Genomic DNA, 27284 nt, shown 5'->3' on the forward strand with positions numbered 1-27284 from the left:
CCTCCTCATGACAAACAGCAGCCTAGGGCAAGTCCTGACCAGGATGTTCCCACAAGGGCCTGCACCAGCCCGTTGCCCCCTCCACAGTCCTCCCTGCATCCAGCCATACAAGCCATGTCTTTTACTCCTCCTGGCTTTTCCCTGTCTGCCTCTGTGTTCAGGCACACAAGGCAGGCCCCCTTCAGCCTGTGGCATCCTCCACAAAGGCTGCCTCATTCTTATCACCCTGCCCCAGCTGACCAGAGGGTTGGAGCACCTCTACTCTAAGGAAAGGCTGAGAGAATTGGGATTGTTCTGGAAAAGACAAGGCTTCAGGGTGACCTAACTGTGGCCTTCCAATACCAAAAGGGAACTTACAGGATAGATGGGGCAAGGCATGTAGTGACAGAACAAGGGGGAATGGGCTCAAGTTGAAAGAGAGTAGGTTGAGACTAGATATTAGGAAAAGCTTTACTGTGAGGATGGTGAGGCACTGGAACACGTTGCCCAAAGCAGCTGTGACTGCCCTATCCCTGGAGATGTTCAAGGCCAGGTTGGATGGGGCTTTCGGCAACCTGGTCTAGTGGAAGATGTCCCTACCAATGGGAGGGGGGTTGGAACTGGATGATCTTCAAGGTCCCCTTCCCGCCCAGGCCATTCTATGGTACTCAGCACCACCAACCTCTCCTTTACTTAAGCACAAGCTGCTATCACCCACCACTCCCCCACAAACCTAGTTTAAAGCCCAGAGAAAGGATGTGTTGCTGGGCACTCCCTGCTGCAGGTGCAGGGTTTCAGGGCCCCTCTTCCACTCCCCATCCAGCTGTGCATCTGCTGGGAAGGTTCCTAGAGCAAGGAGGAGCCTGGCCCTGCCTCACCTGGTCAGCAGTGTTGCTGAGGGGCCTCCCCTCAGCATCTCTAGGCCGGCCATGCACTGAAGGCTGACAGAGACCTAGAGCTTCTATAAAAACACAGTGTGCATTTTTCCGAGGCTGCATGTCTCAGAAGCAGAACACCAAGAAACAGCACTGCTGCATCTTCACAGCTCTGCAAAAGTAGCAGCATGTTGTGGTGGAATTACTGCCGTGGCCTACCTAGGAGTATAAAAACTACTAAATTCTTGCTATTTCAAGATTACTCATTTGCACTTCAAAGAACTGAATCACAACTTATTAGAATAAACTTTTATTTACTGCTCTCAGGATCCTTATTTTATACTTTGAAGTATGCAACAAAACCTGCTACATTCAAATCTATACAGATTTACTGATGTATCATTCACGTTGTACAAAACTGCTTATAGATTTGGGAAATTTGTATAAGTTACCTTTATTTACATGTAATACTCTCAGTCCTAATGACCTAGTCAAAGGATAAAACAAAGTGGGATTTTAAATATCCCTTAAGACCCATTAACATTTGTTACATAATTTACATATCTTCAGAGAGAGATGTGCTACACTTCCTTCTTGCATATTTATAAAGACTGTGACTAAACAGAAATTTGCTGGCCAAAGCTGGGTACTGTCATTTCCTCTGATCATATTGGTAATAAAATGTTAAAATTTGAGCAAGCCAGGTATACAAACCAATTTTTTTCTTTCAGAACCAACTTTGCTAATCATTTTAACCAGCACTTGCTCAAAAACAGTCTTAACATTAATACAAAAAATACCCACATTTACAAAAGAAATCAAACTAATATTTATATATGACAAGTTTATCTATGATAAATTGCATGTTGTTGGTTATGACTTTGGTTATATTGTATTAACAAATTTGGTTTCTAGACTAACACTGGAGAAAAAAAAATATAAAAATGCAGCTGTAGAAACTAGCAACCTGTAAACATATCACAGAACCAAATTCTGCACCTGATCACATGTGCAAAACCTCCATGCAGTTTAGAGGAGCTTGCACATAACAGACTGCTGAATTTGGCCCAGAAAACCCTGTAAACATGTTCTTAATTGTTATGTAGTGCAATACTGCAAGAATGGATAATAAAGGCCTCTAACTATCAGTAACTAAATACTGAGTGATATCCATACAAATTTCACTTTAAGATTGATTTGTTGCAAAAGGCTGAATTGAAAATATTATCGTTCAGCTACAAATTTATCAAAAAAAGTGATGAACACTCAATAAACCAACATCGGTATACAAATTCAGACAAAAAATGGATATAATTTCTCATTAAAACTCAGAATTATGCTTCTTATCTGTTTTGTATAAAAATCTTGGGTTTGTTACATTGTTTTAGCAAAAGCAAGTCAGAAGAAACAGAAGTCTAACAACCATGTCAGCAAGTCAGTGTTCTGCAAACAAATGTTTTCCAATGTTTTATCTAATGTGCTGAGTTATAAGGTGCTTTGGGCAGATCTGTTGCAAAGAGCCTGAAGCAGCACAGATTATGATATTGTAATACATGAAGTTTGTTAGGTTTGTTGCTTTTTTTTTTGTTTGGCTGGGGATTTTTCTAAAACAGTTTAACAATTTCAGTTGTTGTTCTTAAAGCAGCAAATCAAATTTAAATCCTCTGCAAAGATTTCTTCACAGCTTTACTTCAGTAGTTTACTGCAGGACAGTCTCAAATATTGTACAGGAGGCAACTGATAAAATATTTTAGGTTTTGACTTACTTGGCACTGGCTGATCCAATGTGTATATTGCATGTATTAGCAAAGTACACAAAACTAGGGAAATGACAAATTACATTTTCAAAAGTTAGTGATTTTTAATACTTAGTTATTTTACATGTGATACTATGAAGATTCAATTGCCATGTGACTAAATACAATGGTAGTCCCTGGAAAATTCAGATTTGTTTGTAAACCTTTAAAATGAAATTGCAGCACTGGACCAATATAATTTATGTCTGTGTCTTAATCAACCCCATCAAAACCCTGAGTGTTTTCAATCGCTAGAAGAAGTTTATCCCATAAATCTTCAAACGAGTCATATGGAGGCAAATCCAAGCGATTAAAGCTGAAAAACAGATGAAAACTCTTAAGCATTTTATCACTCTTACTAGAGGTCATAATTTATCTGAATTAAATACTCACCAGGTATGAGCTCTTGGCAGTTTTTCAGGGGTACCCCACTGCTCAACTGTGAACAACTGTGGTCCATTTGAACCTGCAGAAAAGAACACACCCATTTTCAACCTATTATAAGATCCTTTTAGAATCAGAAATTAAAATTACGACATATTTGGGGGTTTTGCAATCCAGTTCTGACATTAGAAGGAGCTATCTATATGAATAAAATACAGACTATTGTCAGTAATAGCCAATAATCCCAATTCACTTGTATTTTAATTATTTCTTGCTATACCTCAATTTCAAGAGACTTTTACACCTTAAACTCAGAAGCCTAAGACCTAAATGCATATGTGTAGCAACTGGCATTGAAAATTTTCTGGACAAGACCATTTTATACTGTTATAAATTTTGCATGTAAAAACGGATACATGTTTATCACCACATGCCAAGTTATATAACTAGGTAGAAAGTCTTCAATGTCCAGCTTTACCTACACAACAACAAAGTAGAGTAACTGAGAACTTCTGGAAACACGGCAATCATATGTGTACTCCAGTATGTTCTTATGCACCCGAGAGAACACTTTTTGGCTAGCAAGGGCAGCCCCAGCTCCCTCTGTCCTTCAACAACTGCCTTACAGCATGTCATATCTCAAAGTTTCTTGGACTTCTCAATTCTCAGCAAGTAGATGCAAAGGGCATTTTGTAACCGTTTCCTTAAACTGGGAGAAGACTGTACAGTTAAAAAAAACAAAGACAAAAAAGTCACTAATTTTCAGAGACTGTTCAGTGTCCTAGTTCTCCAGCGCGGGTGGGTTTGCTCCCGGCCTCGGAGCACTCGCGTTTGAGGAGCAGAAATGCCTGTCTGTGCCACGAGAGGGAGATCTCCGCTAGGAAGCGGCTCCAGGGCCGCAGACCGGGCGTGGGAAGAAAACAGCCCGGCAGCAGCAAAGCGCCACGGACCAGCACAAAACACTGAAAAACCACCTACAGCTCTTTCAAGACAAGGTACAGGAAATATAATTGTTACTGGGGTTCTGTAAGGATGCCATGCTGGCCACAGTAAAGCAGAAATAACTGTAAGAGAAAAAAACTTGCACTGTGCAAGACAACTGCTAGTTGAATTTTTCATTAACGAGTGAGTGAATACAACTACAGAAGACTGCCCAAGTATTCTAATCCCTGGGCAGAAGGAAGCCAAGAACTTCAGCAGTTTCTTCCCGGTATCACTTCTTAGTTCTGTCTCTAGTAGTGTTCTTAGACAAATAAGCAGAACTCCTGAGGCAGCAGAACTCTGACTGGGTTCCCCTGCGATGAGCATGTGCTGCAACAAAAACAATGCCAAGGTTCAGGCGCAGCAGCAGACACACGGCTCAAGCCTGCTGAAGACACTGTCCTTCCCACTGGAACTCACAACTCATTTACTGATGGAACAGAAAAAAAAACCCCAAGTATTTAAGATAAAAATGAAGACATGGGTAAATGGGAACACATGATGGGTGGTTTTGTTCACAATCCTTTTGTTTTATAAACAAATTAATGTCTTGTTTATAAGAAAGGAAATGTTTAATCAAAGAGGCAAGTTAGGCTATTCAGTCATTTGCACAGCATCCCAAGCACTTTTAGCCTTAATAAAGTAATCTAGCAGAAAACTTAATAGCTGATGGCAGCTGAGAACAGACTTCCCCCCTAAGCCAAGCAACCCCACCCTTTGTGGGCTGCTCTATCTGCTTGCCTGCAGTCTGCCCACAGTGGCTTTTCTGGCTTTGCTATTGAAATACGCTCCCTGCTGTCATCTGCTTGTTTCAGCCTCAGCACTGTAGGTTCACTACTTTTCTTCTGGCTTTATGTTTAACTCGTGTCATTTCAGTGGTCCCCTTTGGAGTATATCCTTACAAACAACTGCATCTGTACAACTGTGGCTTGTGAGCAGATAAAAGCAGTCGGGGAACTGAAGTTAACTGCTGATGCCAGCATGTCTTTGTAATCAGATCTTGGATAACTGAGAATTTTCTTCAAGCTCAATCATGTGTTAAACAGGGATTTTTGCAGCTCTTGAGAACTTTAAAAATCCACATTCATTTGAGAAGTCCTATCCATTTGAAAACTTCCAAAACCAGAATTAAAACAAAGCATTTACAGACCATGGGAAACGTGATATAAGTGACTCTTCTCTAACTTTGTTTCTTATAACTGCCAGTACATATTAAATTTTAAAACAAAATTTGAAAAATAATTTGCCAATGTCTGAAGTCAAACATCAGGACAATGTTGGTATCCGGTTCTTTGTTACTTAATTGTGAAGATAATCTTAAGTACTCACCATACAGCTCAGCAAACCCATTCATGGGAACACGTGATGTGCCAGTAACAAACTGAAGTAATCTTATTCTCTTTTCAGAGTCCATCATTAAGACTGCCTATGGTATGATAATGATTACAATTAAAGATTTATTTTAAAATTAAGGTTTTAAGCTAGTAGACAACATAGCCACATAGTAAGCAACACAGTATCTACCTCTAAATCATTATCTTTGATATACATATGCATTTTTTTAGTGACACACAGTCTACTTCTCTGCCTATTGCTTAAAGCTATGAAGTCAACAATTTTTAATGGCACTGTAACAGGAGTATGGTTACAGCCTAGCAGGCTGTTAAAGTGCCTCCCTTGAAGACCTGGCCCCCCACTTTCTTTGAAGTTTCTTGATGTTATGAACTAGAAGCCAAATTCCTGTAATTTATTAAACAGAAGAGTTTAACACCTCTTTAGTGCAACCATGCCAGGAAAACCTACACAAATATTTTTAACCCCAGTCAGACATGGACGTTTTTGAAAAAGCAAGCCTCAGTATTGAATATACATTCTTACCATGCAACTCACCTTTAGCTTTCTTACTTTCTCAGGAATTTTAATGGTCAAATAATATTTACCTAACCTTTTAATGAATCAAACTATAAACTAGTATAGCAGAAAGGCAGCAGCTTTTGAAAAACGTTTTCAATAAGAAAATATTAGAACTTCATTATACCTTCCAGAACCATTGTATTACTTGGTGGTTTATGTTGTAGCCGTTTTTGTATTTTGTGTGTAGTTTCCAATCAGCCACGTCCACATCTCCCAATCCACACATTAATAACTACACAGATAAACAAACAAACAAACAACACCAAAGTTTAAGTCAGTAAACTTAAGTTTCAACACAATTTGTTTTCTTTTCCATGATACACTTACCTCTAGCTCATTTTCATCAAAAATTTTAATCAGATCCTGTGGTATTAGTTCAAAAAAGCCCTATAAAAGATGAGGAAAGTTTGTAAAAATCAAGTCAACATTATTTAAGCATTTTTAGTCATGGAGAAGAATATTTAGAGGCTTTGGTAAAGAGAGCCAAAGCCATATATCAAATACAGATGTTTGGACACCAGTAGTCCCCAGTTTCCTTACACTGCTTTTAACTGACTACTCACATCTTTATTGTGCAACACTGAGTGATGAGTATGGAAGTCTGAATATCATATACGTAATACAATTTATACAAGTAAGGGTAAATGACCTAGCTTAAATCAAACTAATATAATTTAATTAAGTTTAATTTCTCCAGAGGTCATTAAATAGTTTGCTCCACAGCTAAAGCTGCCAGTCAGAATTGAGAAATAAGCAAATTTTTCAATATGAATTGAACACCTCAGTAAAAATATACCAAAATATTTTTAACTGTGAAATAATTCAAAGATGACACTACAAACAGTATCACTGCCTTTTTTTATATCTTTAACAAAATTATCTGTGCATCTTCAGGATGTCAAAAGAAAATTAGTATCAGATGCAAAAAACGCTTAGAAGAACTTATTATGTAATTAAAATTATACCTCTTTAAAGGCTGTCATTTGTTTCTGTACTCTGCTCACAAATCTCCACTGAATTACAAGACTGTAAAAAAGAAAAACCAAACAAAACCACATTTAAAATAAAAGTGATTTATATATAAAGCAACAACTACTTTTTGTAAATAAAGCTAATAGAGTGCCTGCACTAGAGGCCAGTCTAGTGAGATACATTGCACACAGCAGCCACTACTCACTGAATGTAGTCTCTCTTGTTCTTGTTGGTGACAACTATTTCTGATCCACCACTTTTCAGTTCATGTTGATGGGTCTAAATGCAATGCACAGAATAGGTCTTAAACAAGGTGAGTATGTAACAGAATTCATATGTTAATATTAGGTAATTCACGCAACTCTTGAAGACTGCAGCATCTGAGAACTACGAGAAACAGATCAAGTCCCACAGGTCACCTAACAAATAGAATGTGGTACATTTTTTTTAAAAAGATGTAATGTTGAAGGGTGCTAGACTGCAATGGGAAACCTCAATTTTTTCTGACCTGCTACAACACACCACCCAAGACTGCACACAAGTTCAGAGTCAGGCAGACTTCACTAACTGCATATGACCCAGCCTCCCTTCCAAATATCAAGGAAAAACAATTACAGAAACTATTTCAGCAATGATCCCAGTAAGTGAATCAATGTGCATCTCTCTTACAAAGTGACTTATATTACTAGAACCTCAGGAGACAAATATCTCATTTTCAGTTATCATGGATATACAGTTTCATTGCTGCTTCTTAGGATCACTGGTGTTACACAAGACCACAAAGGTTATTATCCTTACATCTAGCTGGCACCTGTAATTTTGAAGTTTTATTCAAGACCTGTGGTATTTCTAACATGACTTACCTTAAATAGCTTTGTAAGCAATAACAAACTTGTTTATTCTATAGGTTTCTAGTACATCTTAAGAGAAATCTCCCAGCGATTCCAGCAATTTTCGAAAGAGCTCATCCTTTCCAGCCAATCATATAAACCCAGCCTCTACTCCAGATCAAGTAATGGGACTATGGATGTCTTAGTCTTGGTTGCCTTCACAGCAACAGCTACATTTCAATGCAAGTAGTATTTAACAAAAAAGCACAAGCAATTTTTTAAAGCTCTGCTTATTTCCAAGTCCTTTATCACAGCCAGGCTGAAAGCACTGCATGACTGAAAAGCAGTTGAGAGAGCGAAGGGGTTTTCTTAACACCATACAAATAAAATCCCCTAATTTCACAGGTCAAACATTTTTGTTCATGTTTTGTCTATACTACTTGACATGAACCTACTAACCTGACCAAAAAGTTCTTCATCAACAATGAATCTGAGGTCCAGTTCTGTTGGATCATTTTCAAGAATCCATCTCAGAGAATTGTAATATTCACTATCCTAAGAAAGAATTACAAAACAGTAAACACAAAATAGAGTAGCCACCTTACAAACTGCAAGAGGTTCCATGACAGCCCAGTGAACACTGCTACCTAGGGTAATCCTGTACTGGATACAGAGACACTGCAGTTGTACAAAGCTCTGAAGACCTTTGAAACCCAAAGGCTCAGCAATCTATGTAAATGTCTCACATACCAAAATGGTGGTAAGATATAAGTAACATCTTTTGGACTCTTCTCTTGTCTCTCATCCTGTATTTATTTTCCTTTTATTGTCAGACATTACTACAAAGAGCCTTAGGAAATGAAAATTAAGATAAAGCCAACCACATCCTGGGCTCCATCCAAAGCAGTGTGACCGGAAGGTTGAGGGAAGTGATTTTGTCTCCCTAGTCAGCTGTGCCCAGCTCTGGGGCACCCAGCATAAGAATACAGAGCTGCTACAGCATCTCCAGAGGAGGCCACCAAGGTGCTACAAGGGCTGGAGCACCTCTGCTCTGGAGACAGGCTGGGAGAGCTGAGCGTGTTCAGCCTGGAGAAGGCTCCAGGGAGACCTTACAGCACCTTCCAGTACCAATACAGCGCCTACAGAACAGATGGTGAGGGACCTTTTATCAGGAAGTGTAGTGACAGGATGAGGGATAATGATTTTAAACTGAAGGAGGGTAGATTTAGCTTGGATATTAAGAAATTCTTCACTATGAGTATGGTGAGACACTGGCACAAGTTGCCCAGAGAAGCTGAGGCTGCCCCATCCCTGGAAGTGTTCAAGGCCAGGTTAGACAGGGCTTGGAGCAACCTGGGATAGTGAAAGGTGTCCCTGCCTTGCGACCCAAACCATTCCATCATTCTAGAGTACAGAACAAAAACCAAACCAAACCAAAAAAAAAAAAAATCAGGACACATCTATAAATCTATTACTCAGAAACAGATAGGACCTATATTCTGTAATCTTGATGAGCAGCAAAACCAGTAACAGATTAAAAAGATAGAATAAAAATCACTTTGTCCATGAGTATTCTAGGTAAGAGTCATTATCAGGGAACCAACCAAACAAGAAAAGTCTAAGGGACATGTTTTCCTCTAAAAAATGTTACATTGTATCACTCAAATATTTTCACTCCTGAAATTATTAATTTTAATAATCAAAGACAAACTAATTAAAAAAGCAGGTTAAGATAGGATCCTAAAGGTATTTATATTCAATTTTAACCTCAGTGTCTAAAACATTTAAAGAAAAATCACAGAAAGTTTAGATTCAAGTTTCCAATACAGCTTAACTGACTTAAATCTGAGTCTAGGTCTTCGATTTTCATTGGAAGTTTTAATTCCTACGCAACTTACAGATGTGGCATAAAATATCTTTGAATCATGCATTTTCAACCTTCAAAATGCCATTGAAGATATATACACAATATATAATATTAATAATATTATATATCATTATATATATAAAATAGTTAATATTATAGTTCTTATACATAAAAATTATAATTTAACATGAAATTTATCAACATGATAAAGCAAATTACATACCACAGACTCCATATCATGTAGTGTTATTGGTTTTTGGAGCATCATCTTGTAAAAAGGACGAATAAAAAAGGCTTTAAAGAAGAAGAAACAAATTGAACAGATGGAACTTAGGATTCAAAACAGGCACAATATTAATCTGAATATCACATTACATAAGAAAAATACTAACCATCCAAAAGTTTGCCATGGTAAACAGCCATTCCAGCCACACGACCTATAAACTTGAAATAAGAGAGATGATCCTCATTGCAAAGTCCAGAGTTTGGATTGATCTGCAGAGTATAGTTATCTCTGAAGTTGAAGGAAGGGAGCAGGGAAGAGAAAGAAAAACAAAATGTTGTACTATTGGAACAGTCTCACATTTGAAGATCTGAAAGACATCACTAGTTAAATCAGTTACTGCTTTTCATGATGATAGCTATCTTCTATTGAATATGCTACAATATTCAATAGAAGACTACTAGTATATCAGAAACAACTACCATGAACTACTTTAGTAAATTAGAGATATACCAAAGAAAAGGGATTAACTCCCATTAATTTTGAAGTAGTCAGAATAACATTCTCTGCATTATTGGTTAAATACTGCCTCTTCTGTATGCAGGAGATGGTTACAAGCAGGTTTGTCCATGCAAAAATGACATGGCTTACGTTAGACTGCTGTAAAAAAACCCCACAAGTACTGTCTCCACATTACTCTTCTGTCAAACAACTAGGTGCAGATTATTACAGTTATTATCAACTAAACCCTCCCATAGACTGCAGGGGGGGCAGGAATCCCATTTTTAGAGAAGGTATGAGAAATACAACTGATCTGCTTTTCCTAAGTTTTCACATCTTCCAGACTAGTATTACTTACGTAGCTGAATATTCAAACAATCCATAATAAGGATTAAACATTTCTTTGGAGAGAAGGAAGAACCATTCCCTGGCCACTCCTCCATAGTCTAAACCTTTTTCACCATCAAATTCAATCCAAAGTCTTGCTTTAAGGAAATCTGCTCTCTTTACAGCTATAATTCTTCTATAAGAATCTTCAAGGATAGTTGTGCGATGAATTTTCATTTCAAACCTATTTGGAATATCACTCTAAAAGAGAGAATATGAAAACACAGAATAATAAAACAAAACCCAGCATCTTAAAGTTTTGCAGAATATGCAAATTCTGAAAATAGACAAAGAGGGCATAGAAATCCTTTCCTTACATAAAAACATAACACAATATGATTGAAAAGAGGCTCTCTATTTGCCTACAATTCAACTAACAAAATATACCAAAATAGAGAGAATTTCAGATACTAACTTCTGTTTCATGCTACAAAAATACAGCTAAAGTAAGTTCTTACTAGTAACAGCATATGGGCAGTTGTTCTGCATGCAGCAAGGCATGGAGTCTCTTCTCACACTGAACATTTATCATATTACACACTTGATTAGTTGACACATAAAATTATCTAGAACCATTTTACCTGACTTATTTCACCTTCTAGTTCAATATTCTATGAGCCTAGGTGTCCCATTCTCTTACTTAAGACAAAATCTACAGTTGTATTTAATTCTTAAACTACCACAACTGTATTGTGTGGCTGAGCTCTCTATCACTTCTCATATTAAGATACTGACATTTGAATGAATGCCAATCTTGTTTGATTAGGAACACAAAAAATGAGGTGCATATAACTGTGTGCAATTTACATGTCAGCTCAAAATACATAGGCAGACTTGGCAGGTAAAAGGTGAAGCATGGATCTAAACTCAAAGGTTATTATTATATATGTAAAATACCTCCCAAGGATGTACAATTTGATTGAAGCAGTGCAGAGACTCATTGTTATCTGGCTGTCCAGATGCTATTTACAGTCTTTTATGCTACGTGTTATAAATATACCTGGCACTGCCACTTCAAACTAGAGTATGGAAACAAGAGTCATAAACTTCAGATTTTAAGGCTGTAACAATTCATTGTAGTCATCCAGCCTGACCATGGTAACAGTAGAGATTTCTACATAGACTAAAATCTGTTCTGAGAACTTTCCATATTCTGAGTTTCAAAAACTATTTTATGCTTGATCAGTGATTTCCAAACTTTTCTGTTGCCAGTCTTACTTTCAGGTTCACAACTGTTTAATCTTTGAGCATTTCTACTTTTTCAATTAGATTGCCTGCAGTCTCATCAGTGCATAAAGTCACAAACCCTGCTGTTAGATTGAACTGTTATTGCTAATTGTTACCAAGTTGCTGCTTCACAAATGTATTTGTGATCAGACAGTAAGTCTACCTTCCCTGTAACCTAAGCTTTCCCTTGTTTAGGGGCCTAAATTTCATAACCTCCTGCTGGATTCCTACTGATTACTAACCTGTTTCTTCAATTTCTTTCTGAAGAATTCATACTTCCGCTTATAGTCCCTGGAGTAAGGCACAGCCTTTGGGGAGGAAAAAAGGAAAAAAGCTTGGTGTGTCTTGTGAAACACAGATAACCCATTTAAATTCGGAGATAACAGGAATAAATGTTTTACTGAGTGCCAGGGCAGACTTCCAGTTTATAAACCCCTGGAACAAAAAGCACTTCTCTGTTCAGATTGGATCCACAGAATTCATCCTGTACTTCACCACTAGCTGATGTAACTGCCTGAGATCCCCGAGTGGCCCAGATCAAAGTGACCAAAATGCCTTTGGTGACGTCCATAATGCGTAGCCTTTCCCTGCTGTATCATGCGAGACCGGGCTACAAACACCTCTATTTTCCACGGACAGGGAAGGTTGTTTACATATGCAGGCTATTAATAAACACAAATATCAGCTGAACACTAAAACCCATCTATAATTATAATGCAAACCATCTTTGCAATTAGTTCTGGTAATTTTGCACTTTAGATTAAGTACCAAGGCAGGATAATTATTTTTCAGTTGAAAATTAATTTAATTCCTTTTTAACCCTTTTTCTTTTTCCTCAAGTTTACTTCATGAATTGAGCTAGTGTGGACAAAAAAGAAATAGACTCTCTTACCCACTTCAAAGCCCTCTCCCCAGTCTATAAGGAAACTTTCTTACTACCATGGGAACTGGTTTTTCTCTCTGGCATTTAAAGACCATTTCCCCAGAAACGGTCTTTAAAAAGAAATAAAACTGCTTTGTTTAAATACCTGGGAAGTTTCACTTTCTAGACCAACTAACTGATAAATAACAAGATTTTGTTTGGATTCTATTAACATATAACATTTCTGAAAAATACAAAGAACTACATCAGGAGAGCTTACTGGACCAGTTATTGCCACATTCTGCAGTCGAGGATCCTCCCACTGTGTTCTCTTTGTATCTGCAAGACATTTCTTAATTAGTTCCATTCATGTAAATAATGTTCACAAATAAAATGATGAGTAGGGGAAAATACTACATTGTACATACTGTGGTTTATGAAGAATATTCTTCCGTCTGTATGAGTTCTCTCTTCCCACCCTGGCTGTAAAAAGACATTTAAATTAAATTTTTATTATAAATTTCTGATCATACAGTGTGAAATTCAAAACAGAGTATTTTTTGTAGGAAAAAAGCAGGCTGCATTTTCTCATGTGCAAATTTCAATAATGCCAATTTAAATAGTTAAATTGTTTCACCTGCAAAACAAGTACAGAATGGTTTACTTACTGGTAATGGGCCCAGGTCTACTGGGTCTAGGGAAGTCTTTCTCTTCGGATGAGCAGAAACTTTCAGTCTTGGATCTTCCTTTGAAAAGGAAACAAGCAGCATGTTAAAATGCTTTTGCTGTTTTGTTTTGCTTTTAATTTTTTTTTGTTATTAATGATTTTGTAAAGAATATGCCTAGTACCAACTTAGTAATGGTTGCATATTCTGCAGCCAGAGGAATCCTTGTGGATTCTCAGTCCTCCAGTAATTTACAATCATCATCTTGTGACATCTCACTTTATTTTATTTACATATATATAAATATAAATCCCTCATTCAACTCACTTTGTGTGTATTTGAGTCAAATTACTCTTTCCACACAGTTTCTGACACACCTTATGCTTTTTGGGTTTGGTGGGGTTTTTTGTTGCTTGGTTGATAGGTTGGGGTTTTTTGTGGGAGATAGGATGAAGGTGTTTGTGTTAAATGAGTTCTTTTCATATACCTGGAAAAAAGAATACCCCTTTTGAATCAACTTAATGCATTTCTCCTTCTCTTTCATCTGACAGTAACACTGACTTACTCTTGAGATGCTTAAACCCATCTAATAGCACTGCCAAGTGGTGTGCAGTGCCCCTCTGTGGAACTGCAGCTGTACAGCTCCCTCATCCATACGGTACTTGCACCTGGTCTGCTTTTCTAAGCATTTACAGAAATTTGTGTTGTGCCCTGTGATAACTTCAAGGCAATGGACTTCCTGTTGAAGGTATGTTTACAAAACTCATTTCTATTAACAGCTCCTATAAGCTATCACAGTGCCGCAATGTCATTTAGGAGGTGCTTCACATCTGCAAAGCAGATTCCCGTTTTCCTTCTTCCAAGCTAAACTTTCAAGTACCAATACAATAAGTATAATTGATGATCTTCTACTCATGACAGGTATTATGACAGGCATTTTTACTACATATCACTCAGACTCACAGAGAATATTTTGGGTTGGAAGGGACCCACAAGGATCATGGAGTCCAACTCTTAAGAGCATGGCCTGTACAGGGATTGAACGCCCCACCTTGGCTTTATTAGCACCATGCTCTGACCATGCTCCTGAACAGACAGACACAGCTATCTTGGCACTAAAGAAACATAAAGAAGCTTGCTGAAAGCAGCAAAGTTTTGACTCAAGAGGAACTAGAATTTCAGTTCATGAGAGCAGTTTTCCATTACCCATGTTGTGGTTTTGGTATTGTGGTCAATAAAGAATGGTCTCCCATTGGGTGCATGTCGGACTTCCCAGCCCTTAGGGAGAAATCCTTGCTCCATTTCAGGCTGCTGATGAGAAGACTGTTGTGATGAATCACTTGATGTTGCTTGTGGCTGTCTTCCCATAGAAATACTTTGTGCAGCTGACACCTGACTTGTTTCCACAGCAGTCTATGGTAAACGACCAAAAAACATCCTATCAAATCAAAGCCCTGTAAAGCAATGTGTTTTTTCTATTAACCTATATTTTTGACTCACGAAAGCAGTTTCATAAAGCAAGTGCCTGACAGTACACAGATTTCATAATATCAAAACAACATTGACTAACAATCACTGATTATGCTAAAGGTTTACAGAAGCCTTCCAGCCTTCCCAGTCAGTTACTACTCTCCAGAAGGTTTTCTTGGTACATTCACAGTAGAGTGACTTGCCATAAATGTTACTGTTCCTAACTCTCTGTGCAGTCTCTCAGTTATTTTATGCGGTACTTTACCAGTTTACGCCTTTTGTGTGTTCTGTTTCAAAGCCATCTCTCCACTTCTATTACACGAGATATTTAAAAGGTTCAATGAATACAAACATCAGTAAATTGAAGACAGATAGTACCTGTACAACTGGTTTTATCCAGGTAGTGGTTCTAGAATTGTGATCTATATAATATGACCTTCCTTTTTCATCTTGTCGTTCTTCCCAGCCTGGGGGTAATCCAGATGAAGTAGGCAGTAACTAAATATTAGTGATAACAGATGAAAAACAATTAAGGTAACTATGAAACTTACTGTGAAAAGGCTTTCCTCTGTCAAATTAAAACAACAAAACTATATCCCAGAAGGTTCATGACTTTTATGAACTGGATAAAATAGATAAGAAATATGTAAGTACTTACTGAATAGTATGAAGTAACAGATTTTTGTTTGTTTATACAAAATTCAAACTCCTCATGTTAAAGGATTTACTTATATATCTAGTTTAGGCATGGCTGATGCAGCCTAGTACTTCTGGCTATGAGATCACAGCTTGCAGTGTCACCATGAAACCATAACGGAATGTGGTATAGTTTTTAATTAGAAGTAAACACTTATAAGGCAAACCATTTGAAAAACAAAACTCATATCATCAGGGTAAGACTACTTCCTTCTACAGGCTATGCATCAAGCTAATGCTAAACAAAGCTGAAACGTGAAAGCTTTACAGCTGAACTAGACCCATAATTGCCATTTTGTCAGGACAGCTGCTGGGCAAGGAAGGCCAAATCTCATCTGAAATGTCAGCACCTAGCACGGCTAAAAGCCTGTGTATTTTGAAAAATTACTTACCACTGGATGTGCAGGCTGCTCTTCAAGTCTGTATGTTTGCAGACTACCTCTTCTGCTGGAATGGCTCTTGAAGAAGTAGAGAGGAATGACACATTAGCTATTACTGAAGCTTTAAGGATGACAGCAAACGGTCAACAATGGTTATCATACTTCAAGCTGTTACAGTTTCCATCCTGAACAAAGTGCTGTACTTGTTCTGAAACATGATTTAATACCGTATTTTTCAAACCCCTGTTTTAACAGCTAGAAACATCAAGTTCACAGAGTCTATTATAATCTTAGGACGACAGAGGCTTTTGAAAGTTCAGAAAACTCTAGCAATAGATGTTTTGGCATGTAAAACATTAATTACAAATAGTTACAGTACAATTGAGTTTACAGTACAGAACTTTTTGTGTGGTCAGTAAAGTCTGTGATAGACTAACTAACACAGAGCTAACACAACTTTCCAGAGAGTAGATTAAGTCAACAATGAAAAGATATGAGAGTCTGAGACATCCAGTTTGAGAAGAGCAATTCAATCCCTGGACTTTGCATAAGTATCCACCTTCCTGCCTAAAGCCACATTTAGATCTCATTTCCTACAATTAGGCAACTGTACTTCATTTTGCTCCAGAATTTCCAGGACTATTTGAAGGATTTTTCCCTATCCACATACTTTTGGAGTACCTCAAAGAGAAAGCATGATTAACTTTTAAATTTTTTTTTGGGGGGGGGGGGGGCTGAGAGGTACAATGCAGGTGAAGGAAGGCAAGACTGCCATTCTAGTTGACTCTTGTAAATAATTTGAACATCTGCCTCTTTCAGGCCACCCAAGCAAGCTGAAATAACAGTTTTCTTGCTATCCACAGGATGCTGAATAGCAGAGCTCAAGTTTAGTCTTGTTACTCTCACTTGCCTGTTTCCAGCAACACTAGTGATACATTTGTACAAACTTAGATAAACATTGTTTATCTAATTGTTTCAATTCCAAATTTACATTTGGAAGGGTATTCTTAACATCACAAAAACTAATTATTATTTCAATACCAAAATCTAACAGACTAGATGGCCTGGGTCACCTCTATAGGCTTTCCTCAATGGACAGTGGATTTCTCATGTCACATCTCAGGTTACAAGGCTGTTTGTGGAGCTCGGGTTTCACAGGACAGCTGAGCTCATTTAATTGCTTGCTAGCACCAAAAAGACAAGTTTCACCCTGGCTACATACTCCTGCTGTTTTCCCTTTGCCACTGTATCATTTGTCAGACAACCTAGCATGCTGTTTCAGTTGCTCAAACTGCAAAAAAGCACAGTTGGGGAAAAGAGAGTAGTTTTGTGCTGGGTTAGCAAGCTGAACAGACTCACCCAGAGGTCAGGCAAGTTTCACAACTGGCACAAGGGCTGTGGAACTGGGTGAGCAAGCTCCATTTTTTGCTGCTATGGAAGCAGCAGGTTTACTCAACCCAATCACAAAACCTTATTCCAATATTCACAATGAAAAATGGTCTATCTTAAAACATGTTCTAGTGGGAGAAGTAACTCACATAGTACAACTCCCTTAGAAATAAGCTTTCAGGATACAGCTTTTTTCATTCGTAGTTTTCAACACTCTACGACACTAGATTAAGAGGTAGATTTACAGACTGAAAAATAGCTCACACAAATCTGTTTTAACCTCAGGCAGAAATCCATATAAGCAAAGCAGAGAGGAATAAAATGTTTGCTTAGATGGGATTCTACAGCAAAAAGACTATTCTTAAAATCTGTGCATTTGAGATGAAATTAAAAATACAATTCCTAAATAAAGTATTTATGGATCTAATTCTATCAGTAGTAAGACTTTTGTGCAAAATATTGTAGATATTTCTACATTAGAACAATGAGAAAAATAATTTACAGTGTAGGCTGTTGACTGGCCAGTAGCTGAACTTCCAGAGGTAGTAAGTCTGTTACTCAATTCTTCTGCAAGATGAGTCTGTATATCACAACTACTTTGCGAGAGAGGTATTTGAATGTTCTGACTGCTGTACATTGTTGCCTCGTCTTCAGTTATAATTTCCCAGCTCTTTAAAAGGAAAATAAAGGGAAAACATTTTTAAAAAGTAGTTAAGCTTTTTGAGCAGGCCAGATTAAAAAATCACTTGCATTTCAGAAACATTTTGAGATTTATTTTTTTACCTCGGGGGAATCCCTGTTGTCTGCGTTTTCTGTATCCTCTGATATCTGTCGCCGGTGAGCGAACACGTGCTGGGCCTCCAGCTGCACACTGCCAAGATCTGCGACCGCCACACTGTCCCTGGTGGGGCAGGGTGAGACAAGTCAGCAAACAGCAGCCATAGTTTATCTTTCAACTGTAAGCCAGGCTAACAGCAAAAACATACATCACAGTCATTTTGGCAGAAAAAAAAGAAACAGTCTGGACTATATAAATTAATGTAAACTGTTTAAAATGAATAAGCATCCATCTCAATGTGAAGTGTAAGCTGAAGAATCAGGTAGCATTCCAGGACAAAAAAACCCCAACTGAATAAAATAAGGCAAACAATTCAACAAAGTCCCTGATGGGAAGGAAAAACCAGGTTGAAAACTGAAAAATTATTTACTTTCCATTACTATAGTTGTTATCTCTCCAACTGCAACCAGTTTCTATTTGAACACATACTTCCAGAGCACAGGACAGTCAAAATGACCACCAGCCAGTAACCACTGCATGTGGGCTTCAAAGTTAAGCTAAGGAAAGCTCTCTACTAATTTTCAAGCTGTTCACTTTTTATTTCTCCTTGCTTTCAGTGTAACTAGGGTGAACTACACTAGCTAATATAAGACTTGAATTTTCAGTCTAAAAGACATACTGTGCAGTTGGTCTTTTCCACTGTGTTCTTCTGAATTCATGATTGACATAGTAGGTCCTGCCAAGGATGTCTTGTCTTTCTTCCCAGCCTGCAGGCAGTGGAGGAGATTCCTGCTGCTGCTGTTGTGGCTGGCTAGCAGCCTCTGGTTGGTCCAATATAATCCACCCAGGCTGAGAGACATAATATAATTACCTTAATATTACAGAAGTTGAAAAAACACATCTCAATTTATCAAGCTACTCCCCCTTTTAAGGTGCAGTTCCATTACATCTTAAGCCAGTAAATTTGACTCTGGTTTTAGTGTGTTTATTTCTAAAAAATGACAGGGCATATTACGCATGCAGAAATCTTATTTTTACCTCAAGTTCCTTAAACATATTAGTATCAGAAGTTGTTAATTGCAGGAAAATAAACAGCATTCACAGAATACATTAAAAGTTTAAATATTGTCATTTCACACATATGCTGCGAATGTATGAGGTAGATGAACACACCCTTCTGTAACAAAGTTTAATTACAGCAAAGGTGGTAATGCTGAATAGAGTTAAGTCTGGAAAAGAAATCCATTAATCTACATTGGATGTGCTTACAAAGATTACATATATATGGTAGGTAAGATCAAAAAATCCCTATGGATTGGAGGGAGTTGAAATTCTAAAACCAGAGAGATGTTAGTGTCTGTCTGGGGTCAAACAACATTGAACAGTACAAACAACAGAAACTTAAAACATTTTAAATTGTCTGCAAGATACGAGCAATCACGTTTAAGTGGTTTGTTTCTAAAACACTATTTACAGCTTAGTGATTCATAACATTCATTCTTCAGCAATAAACACATTTTTTCCCACCTCTAATTCTTCAGCCTGTTCTGTGGTTTCTTCTTCGGATCCACTGGTTTTAGGTAAGTAAGTCATTTTTAATCTAAGGTGGCCTTTAACTCTTGATTTATGGCTGCAGAAGAGAAAATAAATTATCTTACCATGCACTTGTAAAACAAAATAGCTGAAAAAGCACAGCTAGAGGATTATTCTTAAGGTTTCAACGCAAACTTGACTTCTTATAATCTACAATAATTAAGTTCTGTAATGGCATTGAGGCTTCAGACTTCTGAATACAATAAGTATTTAAAGTAATACTGGCTTTTTAGCGGAACATCAATATCTTACAAATGGCTACTCTAATTTCTTGATGGAAACAGAAAAACTTAGACAATGTTTATGTATTTGCAACTAATTACATAAGACCATTGTTTAGATATGAAAGTTAGAATTTCCACGTGTTATTTACTAACCTTCTTGGATGAAGAACAAAATCCTTAAATGTATATGGTCTCTCCATACTTGGATTTTCTGTCTGGAATAAGAATTTTTTTTAAAGAAATATCTTTATCAAGCACTTGAAATTAAAGAAAACTATCAGACATTTACAATTAATTCCTTTAAAGGCCTTATAACACTTTAAAACTTAAATTACAGGTTCAGGTAGAGTAACAGCACTACCAGCTTTAATCTTAGCAATAGGACCAATAATCCTGTTCAAGAAAAAAGCATTACCTTTCAGTGTCTATGTATATTACAGAATGAAACACCTGCTCTTGGAAAGGGCTTGCCAGGGTTGCTATCCTGTCTTTAAGACAGTTTCTAATACATCTGTTAGTATCTCCTAATGTTTTGAGACTTCAAAAGAAAATGAAAAAGCTTATTTATTTCAATATTCTTGATGATATTTCTTCAAAATTAATTATGTGTTTTGCAAAAGGAATATAAGAAACAGAAAAAAATTGACCAAAGCAACACTAGCTCTATTTCCCACTTACTCTCTTTTGTATCTGTTTATGTAGATAAGGAACATTAAAAATAAATTTACAGACTCGAAAGAAAATATTTTAAGACATGACAATAAGTACAATCTCTTCTTATCTCTAAGACTGTAAATCTATGAAAAAGCTAAAAGCACTCCAGTACTGAAAAACACGGTAACCTACACTGTCTTTTAAATATCAGCACTAAAAAATCCTTAACAGATCTACAAAATAAAACAAAGAACCACAGAGCAGGAAAATGTAATCACTTTATTATCAGTATTGTTAATTTCCTTAGATAACTAATGGAGTGCATATAGAAATATTTTTTCCCTTTCATAGTCTTAAAAAATACAAACCGGTAACTGATAAAGAGGAATATCCACTTGTCCAAGAAAATCATCTCGAGTCTACAGAAAACAAAAACAAACACCACAGAAAGTTGAAAGCTGCAAAGTGTTTTAAAAACATTGTTCCCATGCCCTGATAGCACAGCAGTGCTTTCTTAGAACCTGAAGGCATTTTAAATTATAGGCAGTAACTTGTTCTATACAAAACAAGTTCTGATTGACCCAACACTCAGAGCCTTGGACAGTTCTGCCTTCCTCAAAACAAAATTTGAGGGAGCTGGGGGTGGAGATTTAGACTGTTTACTAAATTATATAGACTAATGTTAATCAAGCAGGAGAGTTGTTCAGCATCAGGACTGAGATTGTCAGCACTCCAGTAGAAACACTGTCCTAAAGGACCCTCCTCCTAGGAGCACCCAACAATTTCCATAAACCTAGGGAGCTGTTTAAAACAGGCATGTATAAACATTTTTTTCTTTTCCAAATAATACAGCTACTGTCAAAGATAACATGAAGCAAAAGTAAGTTTAATCTGTGGTGAGTGCTTTGGAAGTTCCAGCAATTCCAGTGGTCCCAAGCTTGGCATGAAAATCTGTTAGAACTACGAAAAAATACCTTCTGTCTACACGCACCACAGAACTTAGTTTTAACAACTATTATCTGAAAGATTTTGCCCTGACTTGGACATCTGGACTGTCCAACTAGGACCAGATTATGAACACAGCAGCTGTCAGACCAGGGCACGGAGTGACAATACACAGTATCACTGCACACTTTACTTTTGATCATGGATTTTTGCTCGCCAAATAAATTACAATTGCAGTAATCCTCATAGGTAATTTCAGTATTCACCAATAATCACCACCAGCAGTAATTTACTTGACTTCCTGATGGATTACTGGAGCATGTGCTAAGTTGCTTCAAATTAATTTGTGATTTGAAAACCTTTGCAAACCTCCACAGAAGCAGGAAAATGTATTATAAGGGTCATTTAACATGAAGACGTATCAGTGCCTGTGTAATACACTCAGGTCGACATGGAATTTTTTGGAAGTATGTATAAGCTTACGGCTTTTTTTAAAAAACTCTACACTGTAGCAAGACTACACTTTTTTGCACAGACTGAGTAAGGAGCCGTAAAAGTTTTCAACTGTGCGGCTCATGCAGCCTCTGAAATTCTAGGCTTCCTGATTTTTCCAGCTAACAAAAGATTTGGTGCTTATTCTTTCCTAAATCTGTTGGTGCACCACAAGCATATATTCAAACTAATCACTGCAAAACTTTAACGTTTGTCCATAAAACTTTTCACCACAAAGCTCTGCAGCTTGTTGACATCTATTTCCTTCACCTCAGGGCAAAACCATGTGTTTCAACTTTCCTCTGAAAAACTTATTTTAATTTTCAATTCAAATGTTTTACAGTATTAAAACTCCTGTCCAATTCTATCCATGTTTTGGTCCCTCTGACATTAAAGTATAGGTATTCCTTGAAGCAGTTCTTTTTGCCTTAGTAATTCTGGTACCTTTTTCCTTAGCTCTGTTGTCCTAAGTTCATCCATTTAATCTTTAAGTCACACATATATTTGGAGAATCAGTGTCTCACATGTGCCTTTAATTTTTACACCTGGAAAAAGCACAACTAGATTGTCATAGGTGAAAAAATGCTAGAAATTTTAAGATATGTCACTTCGAATTCCATTCGCAGCGTGGATGTCATGTTCAGATCTGAAGGGGACAAAAGTGAAAATATATACAAACCACTGATCTTTTTAGTCCATAAACTCATTTGAGGTAGAAAGCTACAACAGGTTGCATACCTGAGGAGTCAGAGGCTTCCCTGAACTGCTGAAGGAAAACTTTCTGTGCTATTATAGACCACAGGTTTCTGGAAAAAAATAGCTACCATTTTTGCCTATGAGGTTTTTTTAAAATGGCACAGCACATACCTTAGACATGTTAAAAGGCTTAGTATTTGTAAAGTTCTTGGCAATCCTCAAGTGGAACATGCCTTCCAAATAAATTATTGGAATGTGGGACAAAAGTTTGCTCTATTTTAGAATCCCTCAGAACATTGTGTTTGTTACCAGCATAATTTGAGTATGGGCTCCTGTTATTCACTTTATTATTCTGCTGTTTCTCCTGCTATTTTTAGCAGAGTTAGCCTCGATAACCAACTCTTCAACAGTACTTTCTCCTCCAGATAGACAGCAAAACCCTGAGTGGAGATTTTTGTTGACCTCCAAACAACTAACACATAAATCAGATAGCAGGAATGATCTTCAGCAGTGTGCCCCACTATGACAAGCTGACTAACTGCCTGCGAAGAGGTGCCAAAGCAGCTTCGCAACAGACGTCGCACACATGAACAACTAAATGCCAGTGGAGCTGAAACTGTTTGGATCTCTGTTTCATGAGAGCAGGCAACACACACAAGTGGGTCAGTTGTTCTTGTCAACTTCTAATTTCTTAACAGCCAGAGAACTCAAACTTTCTGCTTGCCAAACCGTAAGTGCATAAACCTCAATTAATGATATACTGCACTAACAGAGAGGCCTTGTGTTTTACGGATTCACTGGTTTAGTCTATAGAAAGTTATTAAAAGCAGGTGAGGACAGACAGCTCCTGTACACAATCCATTTAAAGAACTCCAGTGCAATGCCAAAGCACTCAAAGAAAAGCACCAAAAGAAAGTAATTCTGTTCAAAACTAATTTTCATCTATTTTATGAATATATGCTTAATAAGTTCTAACAGTGAAGACTTTGGACTTTTTTCTGCAATTCCCATCAGAAACTGAAGTAGATCTTAAACAGACACACTTATCTGAGTCACACGTTTAAGAGCAGTACTGAGAACATAACCCAAAATTTATCAGGTTTGAAAATGGGTCACTTTATTTAATGCCTTTCTTAATTGCTGGATTCACTACAGAGCCTTTTGAAACAGTTCTTGTATAAGACTAGGGTGTTGCAATAACAAGTATTTTCTCTACCAATTTGGTGGTATTAGTGCATGAATTAAAATCCAAGCATATTCCCAGTCTTCTTCTAACTGAACAGGCAGCTAGTTGTGCACAGGTTGGTCTTTGCACAGAAATCTACAGCTGTATGGCAAAACAAGAAAGCATACAGCTTTTATTGGAGGGAACATAAGTATCAATTCAAATTGAAAAAACAAACAGTGATCTGGACTATCGCTGCTTAAGAAAACAAGAGCTCAATACATGCATTATAAAACCAACATACTTCTTGCTTAAACACCCAAACATCAACATTAGTTACAAGCTTGATGAGAATGAAAAAAGCTTTCCTGAGCTACACTAGCAACTTCAAGTATTTTTCTTTTCCTGCTGTGCTGAGTGTATTATTTGGTTCTCTTAAACTCTAAATTGAAAAAAGTGAGCTTTTTTTCTTTCTTCCATAAAATACTGCCAGCATATGCTATTCATCATGGGAAAGTAACAGTTTCAAAAAAACAAGATTCAATTATCACATTAAGATTGTACCAAATTCACAGATTCCACAAGTAATGTTTTCTCTATCTTGCAATGCAATAAATACTTGGTTGCATGGAATTCATTACAGTCCCAGCCTCCTGTATTTTTAAGGGGGACCAGTAGATAGTGAGGAGATTTTTTTTTTTTTAAATGACATGTAGGCATTTCTTCAGAGTTGGCATCTATGATAAAGAGATATAAGACTCTATCAGCATTTTCAAAATAGGGAGAATACATACTGTTAGATCAAGGGTTATTACACAGCATGTGTTTCTGCAGGACCTTCAGCCCTGCTGGCTGTTTCAACAGCAAGGTGTCAGCACAACATGCCTCAGCAGTTTTACCATCTGCTTAAGAGACAGCATTTAGAAATGACACCGAGGTTATTTTCACTAATTCTCTCTCACTTCCAAAGATATTTTCAGGCAACTGCTTATCTAAAGATGAGAGCAAAAGCATTGTCTGTTTCTCCATTTATAGCTTACACATTTTATATGGTACCAAAATCTTACAGCTTCCTTAAAAGTTCGTACTTAGTTTACAGTACTTCTACAACAACATTCATATATTAGTCCACTCAATGTGTGCTACTTTGAGAACTTGTCCTTAAAAGTTCATTAACAATGCAATTTAGGTTAGCCTTTTTTTTTTTTTTTTTTTTTTACACAGGCCACAGGAAGGCAAGTTGTCTAATATAACCAAAGCATACTTCAGCACAACATGAACAGAGAATATGTCAGAAGTTATTAACGCATTGATTTTATTCATCGGGACTTTGAGTTCCTTTGGTTTGATGTACAGATGGGCCAAACAAGCTACCATATAAAAAGCAGAGATATTACATTTTATGAAAAGTCAAAAGCCAATCCAGACTTGTCTTCCTGTGTTAAATCTGCCAATACTCACCACAAAAAAAGTAGAAAACAGTACCAAATGTTTAATTAGGTATTATTTCAACAAGTCATTCCTGGCATCAAGTCAGTTATCTTCATAATAGTATAAAAACATAAAACTTCTGCATCTATTTGTGAAAGCTTTTTTGCCAAATCTTAAGACTTCAAATAAAGTTTGAAACACAAACTTGTAGTAATAATTCCAGGTGCACTTTTACCTTCACCATTTAACACTACAAAGCTTAAAACACAAAAATATTAAACTCTATCAAATGTTAAAACTGCATGTGTAATTTGCTCCCAGAAATAACGACAGATAAACCAGATATTGCAGGTGTTCACCACACTGGGTAATTAACACATTCAGTGAAGGACTTGATACAGCTGGTGAGCTTTTTGCTTTTCAGAGCAAGAGCAAAGAAACAGAATTTTTAAAAAGAGACAAACTACTTTACTCCAAAAGGGAGACAGACAATTGGAGCATGTCTGCATCATGGTCTCACTCCTGTGAAGTTCACTTCATCCAGGAGAGGATCACACAGAGGCACAAAGTCAGGTTGCACCTGGAAGCTGCTCTTCAGCCCTAAATTGAATCAGTTGGTCAGGGCTGTACAGGTACCTGGCCACTTCTAAGAGAATGAGCCTAGAGCAGGGCTGAATGCACACTGCATGGCCTCACCCCACTCCAAAGTCAGTCCATCAGCTTTCAAAAGCACTCTTAAGTCTACTGTTGATCCAAATGCAGCATCAACACTAACTCAGGCCTTCCCTGTGCCTTTGCACCAGCACACAGCTAGTGGCCACTGCCAGCCATACCACAGTTTTCCATGCTCTTACACACCCAGCATTAGTCCTCAACTGTTGGAGTCCCTCCCCTGCCGTGTAGCCCTGGGAGAGGGGCCCTGAGGGCACAGACACGGGGCTACCCTGTCCCTGCTCAGCCTCGTGCCCATTGGTTGGTTTGTGTCCCCTGCGCGGGCAGAAGGACCCTTGGTCCCGTGACTGGAACGGTTCCTCGGCAGAGCTCCGGCCATGCGGCTGGAGAAATAAACATCTCTCTGAAACAGCTATCAAGAATCTGTCTGTCCATATATATTTCCTTTCCACGGGACTCCTGGTTTGATATATGCGTGTTGCAGGATCCCCACTGCAACAAATGGTGGAGATTTGTGAGCAGAACGATCCCCGATCCCTAAGCGACTGATTTGTGTGAGTAAACCCTGGAAACTTTGGATTCCTCTTCTTGGTTTTGCTTTGCTATTCCATATCTAAACTATGGAGGAACCGTGGGAAGACTCTTGGCTCTCAGAGCCGCATATGGACATTTATCTTAAACTTAAAATGATTCTTGAACAACGATTTGTGAATTTTAGCTTGATTCAAGCTCAAAAAGAACTGAAACACTTCCTGGCATGGTTGTTTAAGAACTTTTTCTATGTTTCTTGGGATTTAATTCTTACCAAGGGCTTTTGGAAAACCGTTTGGACACAGTTAATATTGGAGTCAAAATATATGCCGATGGAAGAATATTTTCGTGAATATTATTTAGTTACCGAGACTGTTGAGCAATGTCAGCTGTGTCCTGGTGAAGGGAAGCGTGGCGCAGGGACCGTGCGGCCCAGGCCACGTGCACCGAGCGCTCTGAGAGCAGCAGCGAGGCAGTTCCCGCGTGCGGGCGGAGCCACGCGAGCCGCAGTGTCGGTGGCGGAGCGAGGCGTGGCGGGAGCAGCGGGACCCGGCGGGACCCGCACGGCGCAGCACAGCGCGTGGTGGAGCGAGCCCCGTGAACGCCCGACCGAGAGGGGCGGCACGCGGGCAGCGGCTGGCGGCGGTGGCGGTGGAACGGAGCCGCGCCCAGCCGAGACGCGCGCTGGAGCAGGGCGCGGGGGAG

At 38.0% G+C, this 27284-nt stretch overlaps 1 protein-coding gene across 9 annotated transcripts in view; it reads right to left on the reverse strand.

Annotated features, from left to right (window-relative positions):
* Window positions 1-1148: 1148 nt before the first annotated feature.
* NEDD4 (NEDD4 E3 ubiquitin protein ligase) overlaps window positions 1149-27284 on the reverse strand; it is a 53505-nt gene continuing 27369 nt past the window's right edge. For 7 of the 9 annotated variants that reach the window (XM_048317552.1, XM_048317548.1, XM_048317546.1 and 4 more), the window contains 24 exons: window positions 21016-21066; window positions 20147-20208; window positions 19704-19806; window positions 18856-19025; window positions 18182-18299; window positions 17901-18068; window positions 16022-16087; window positions 15312-15431; window positions 14670-14876; window positions 13467-13544; window positions 13227-13281; window positions 13079-13137; window positions 12179-12244; window positions 10681-10910; window positions 9991-10112; window positions 9822-9892; window positions 8191-8286; window positions 7107-7180; window positions 6895-6955; window positions 6257-6316; window positions 6054-6161; window positions 5345-5441; window positions 3044-3116; window positions 1149-2966 (listed from right to left, as the gene is read on the reverse strand). In XM_048317552.1, coding sequence (XP_048173509.1) covers window positions 2864-2966; window positions 3044-3116; window positions 5345-5441; window positions 6054-6161; window positions 6257-6316; window positions 6895-6955; window positions 7107-7180; window positions 8191-8286; window positions 9822-9892; window positions 9991-10112; window positions 10681-10910; window positions 12179-12244; window positions 13079-13137; window positions 13227-13281; window positions 13467-13544; window positions 14670-14876; window positions 15312-15431; window positions 16022-16087; window positions 17901-18068; window positions 18182-18299; window positions 18856-19025; window positions 19704-19806; window positions 20147-20193 — 2352 coding nt within the window. In that variant the 5' untranslated portion in view covers window positions 20194-20208; window positions 21016-21066 and the 3' untranslated portion in view covers window positions 1149-2863. Of the gene's footprint in view, window positions 2967-3043; window positions 3117-5344; window positions 5442-6053; window positions 6162-6256; window positions 6317-6894; window positions 6956-7106; window positions 7181-8190; window positions 8287-9821; window positions 9893-9990; window positions 10113-10680; window positions 10911-12178; window positions 12245-13078; window positions 13138-13226; window positions 13282-13466; window positions 13545-14669; window positions 14877-15311; window positions 15432-16021; window positions 16088-17900; window positions 18069-18181; window positions 18300-18855; window positions 19026-19703; window positions 19807-20146; window positions 20209-21015; window positions 21067-27284 lie in introns of those variants that run through there. The other 2 variants (XM_048317547.1, XR_007206551.1) reach the window with 2 other exon arrangements.

This window comes from Corvus hawaiiensis, chromosome 13, assembly GCF_020740725.1.
Source record: "Corvus hawaiiensis isolate bCorHaw1 chromosome 13, bCorHaw1.pri.cur, whole genome shotgun sequence".
Taxonomy (NCBI): Eukaryota; Metazoa; Chordata; class Aves; order Passeriformes; family Corvidae; genus Corvus; species Corvus hawaiiensis.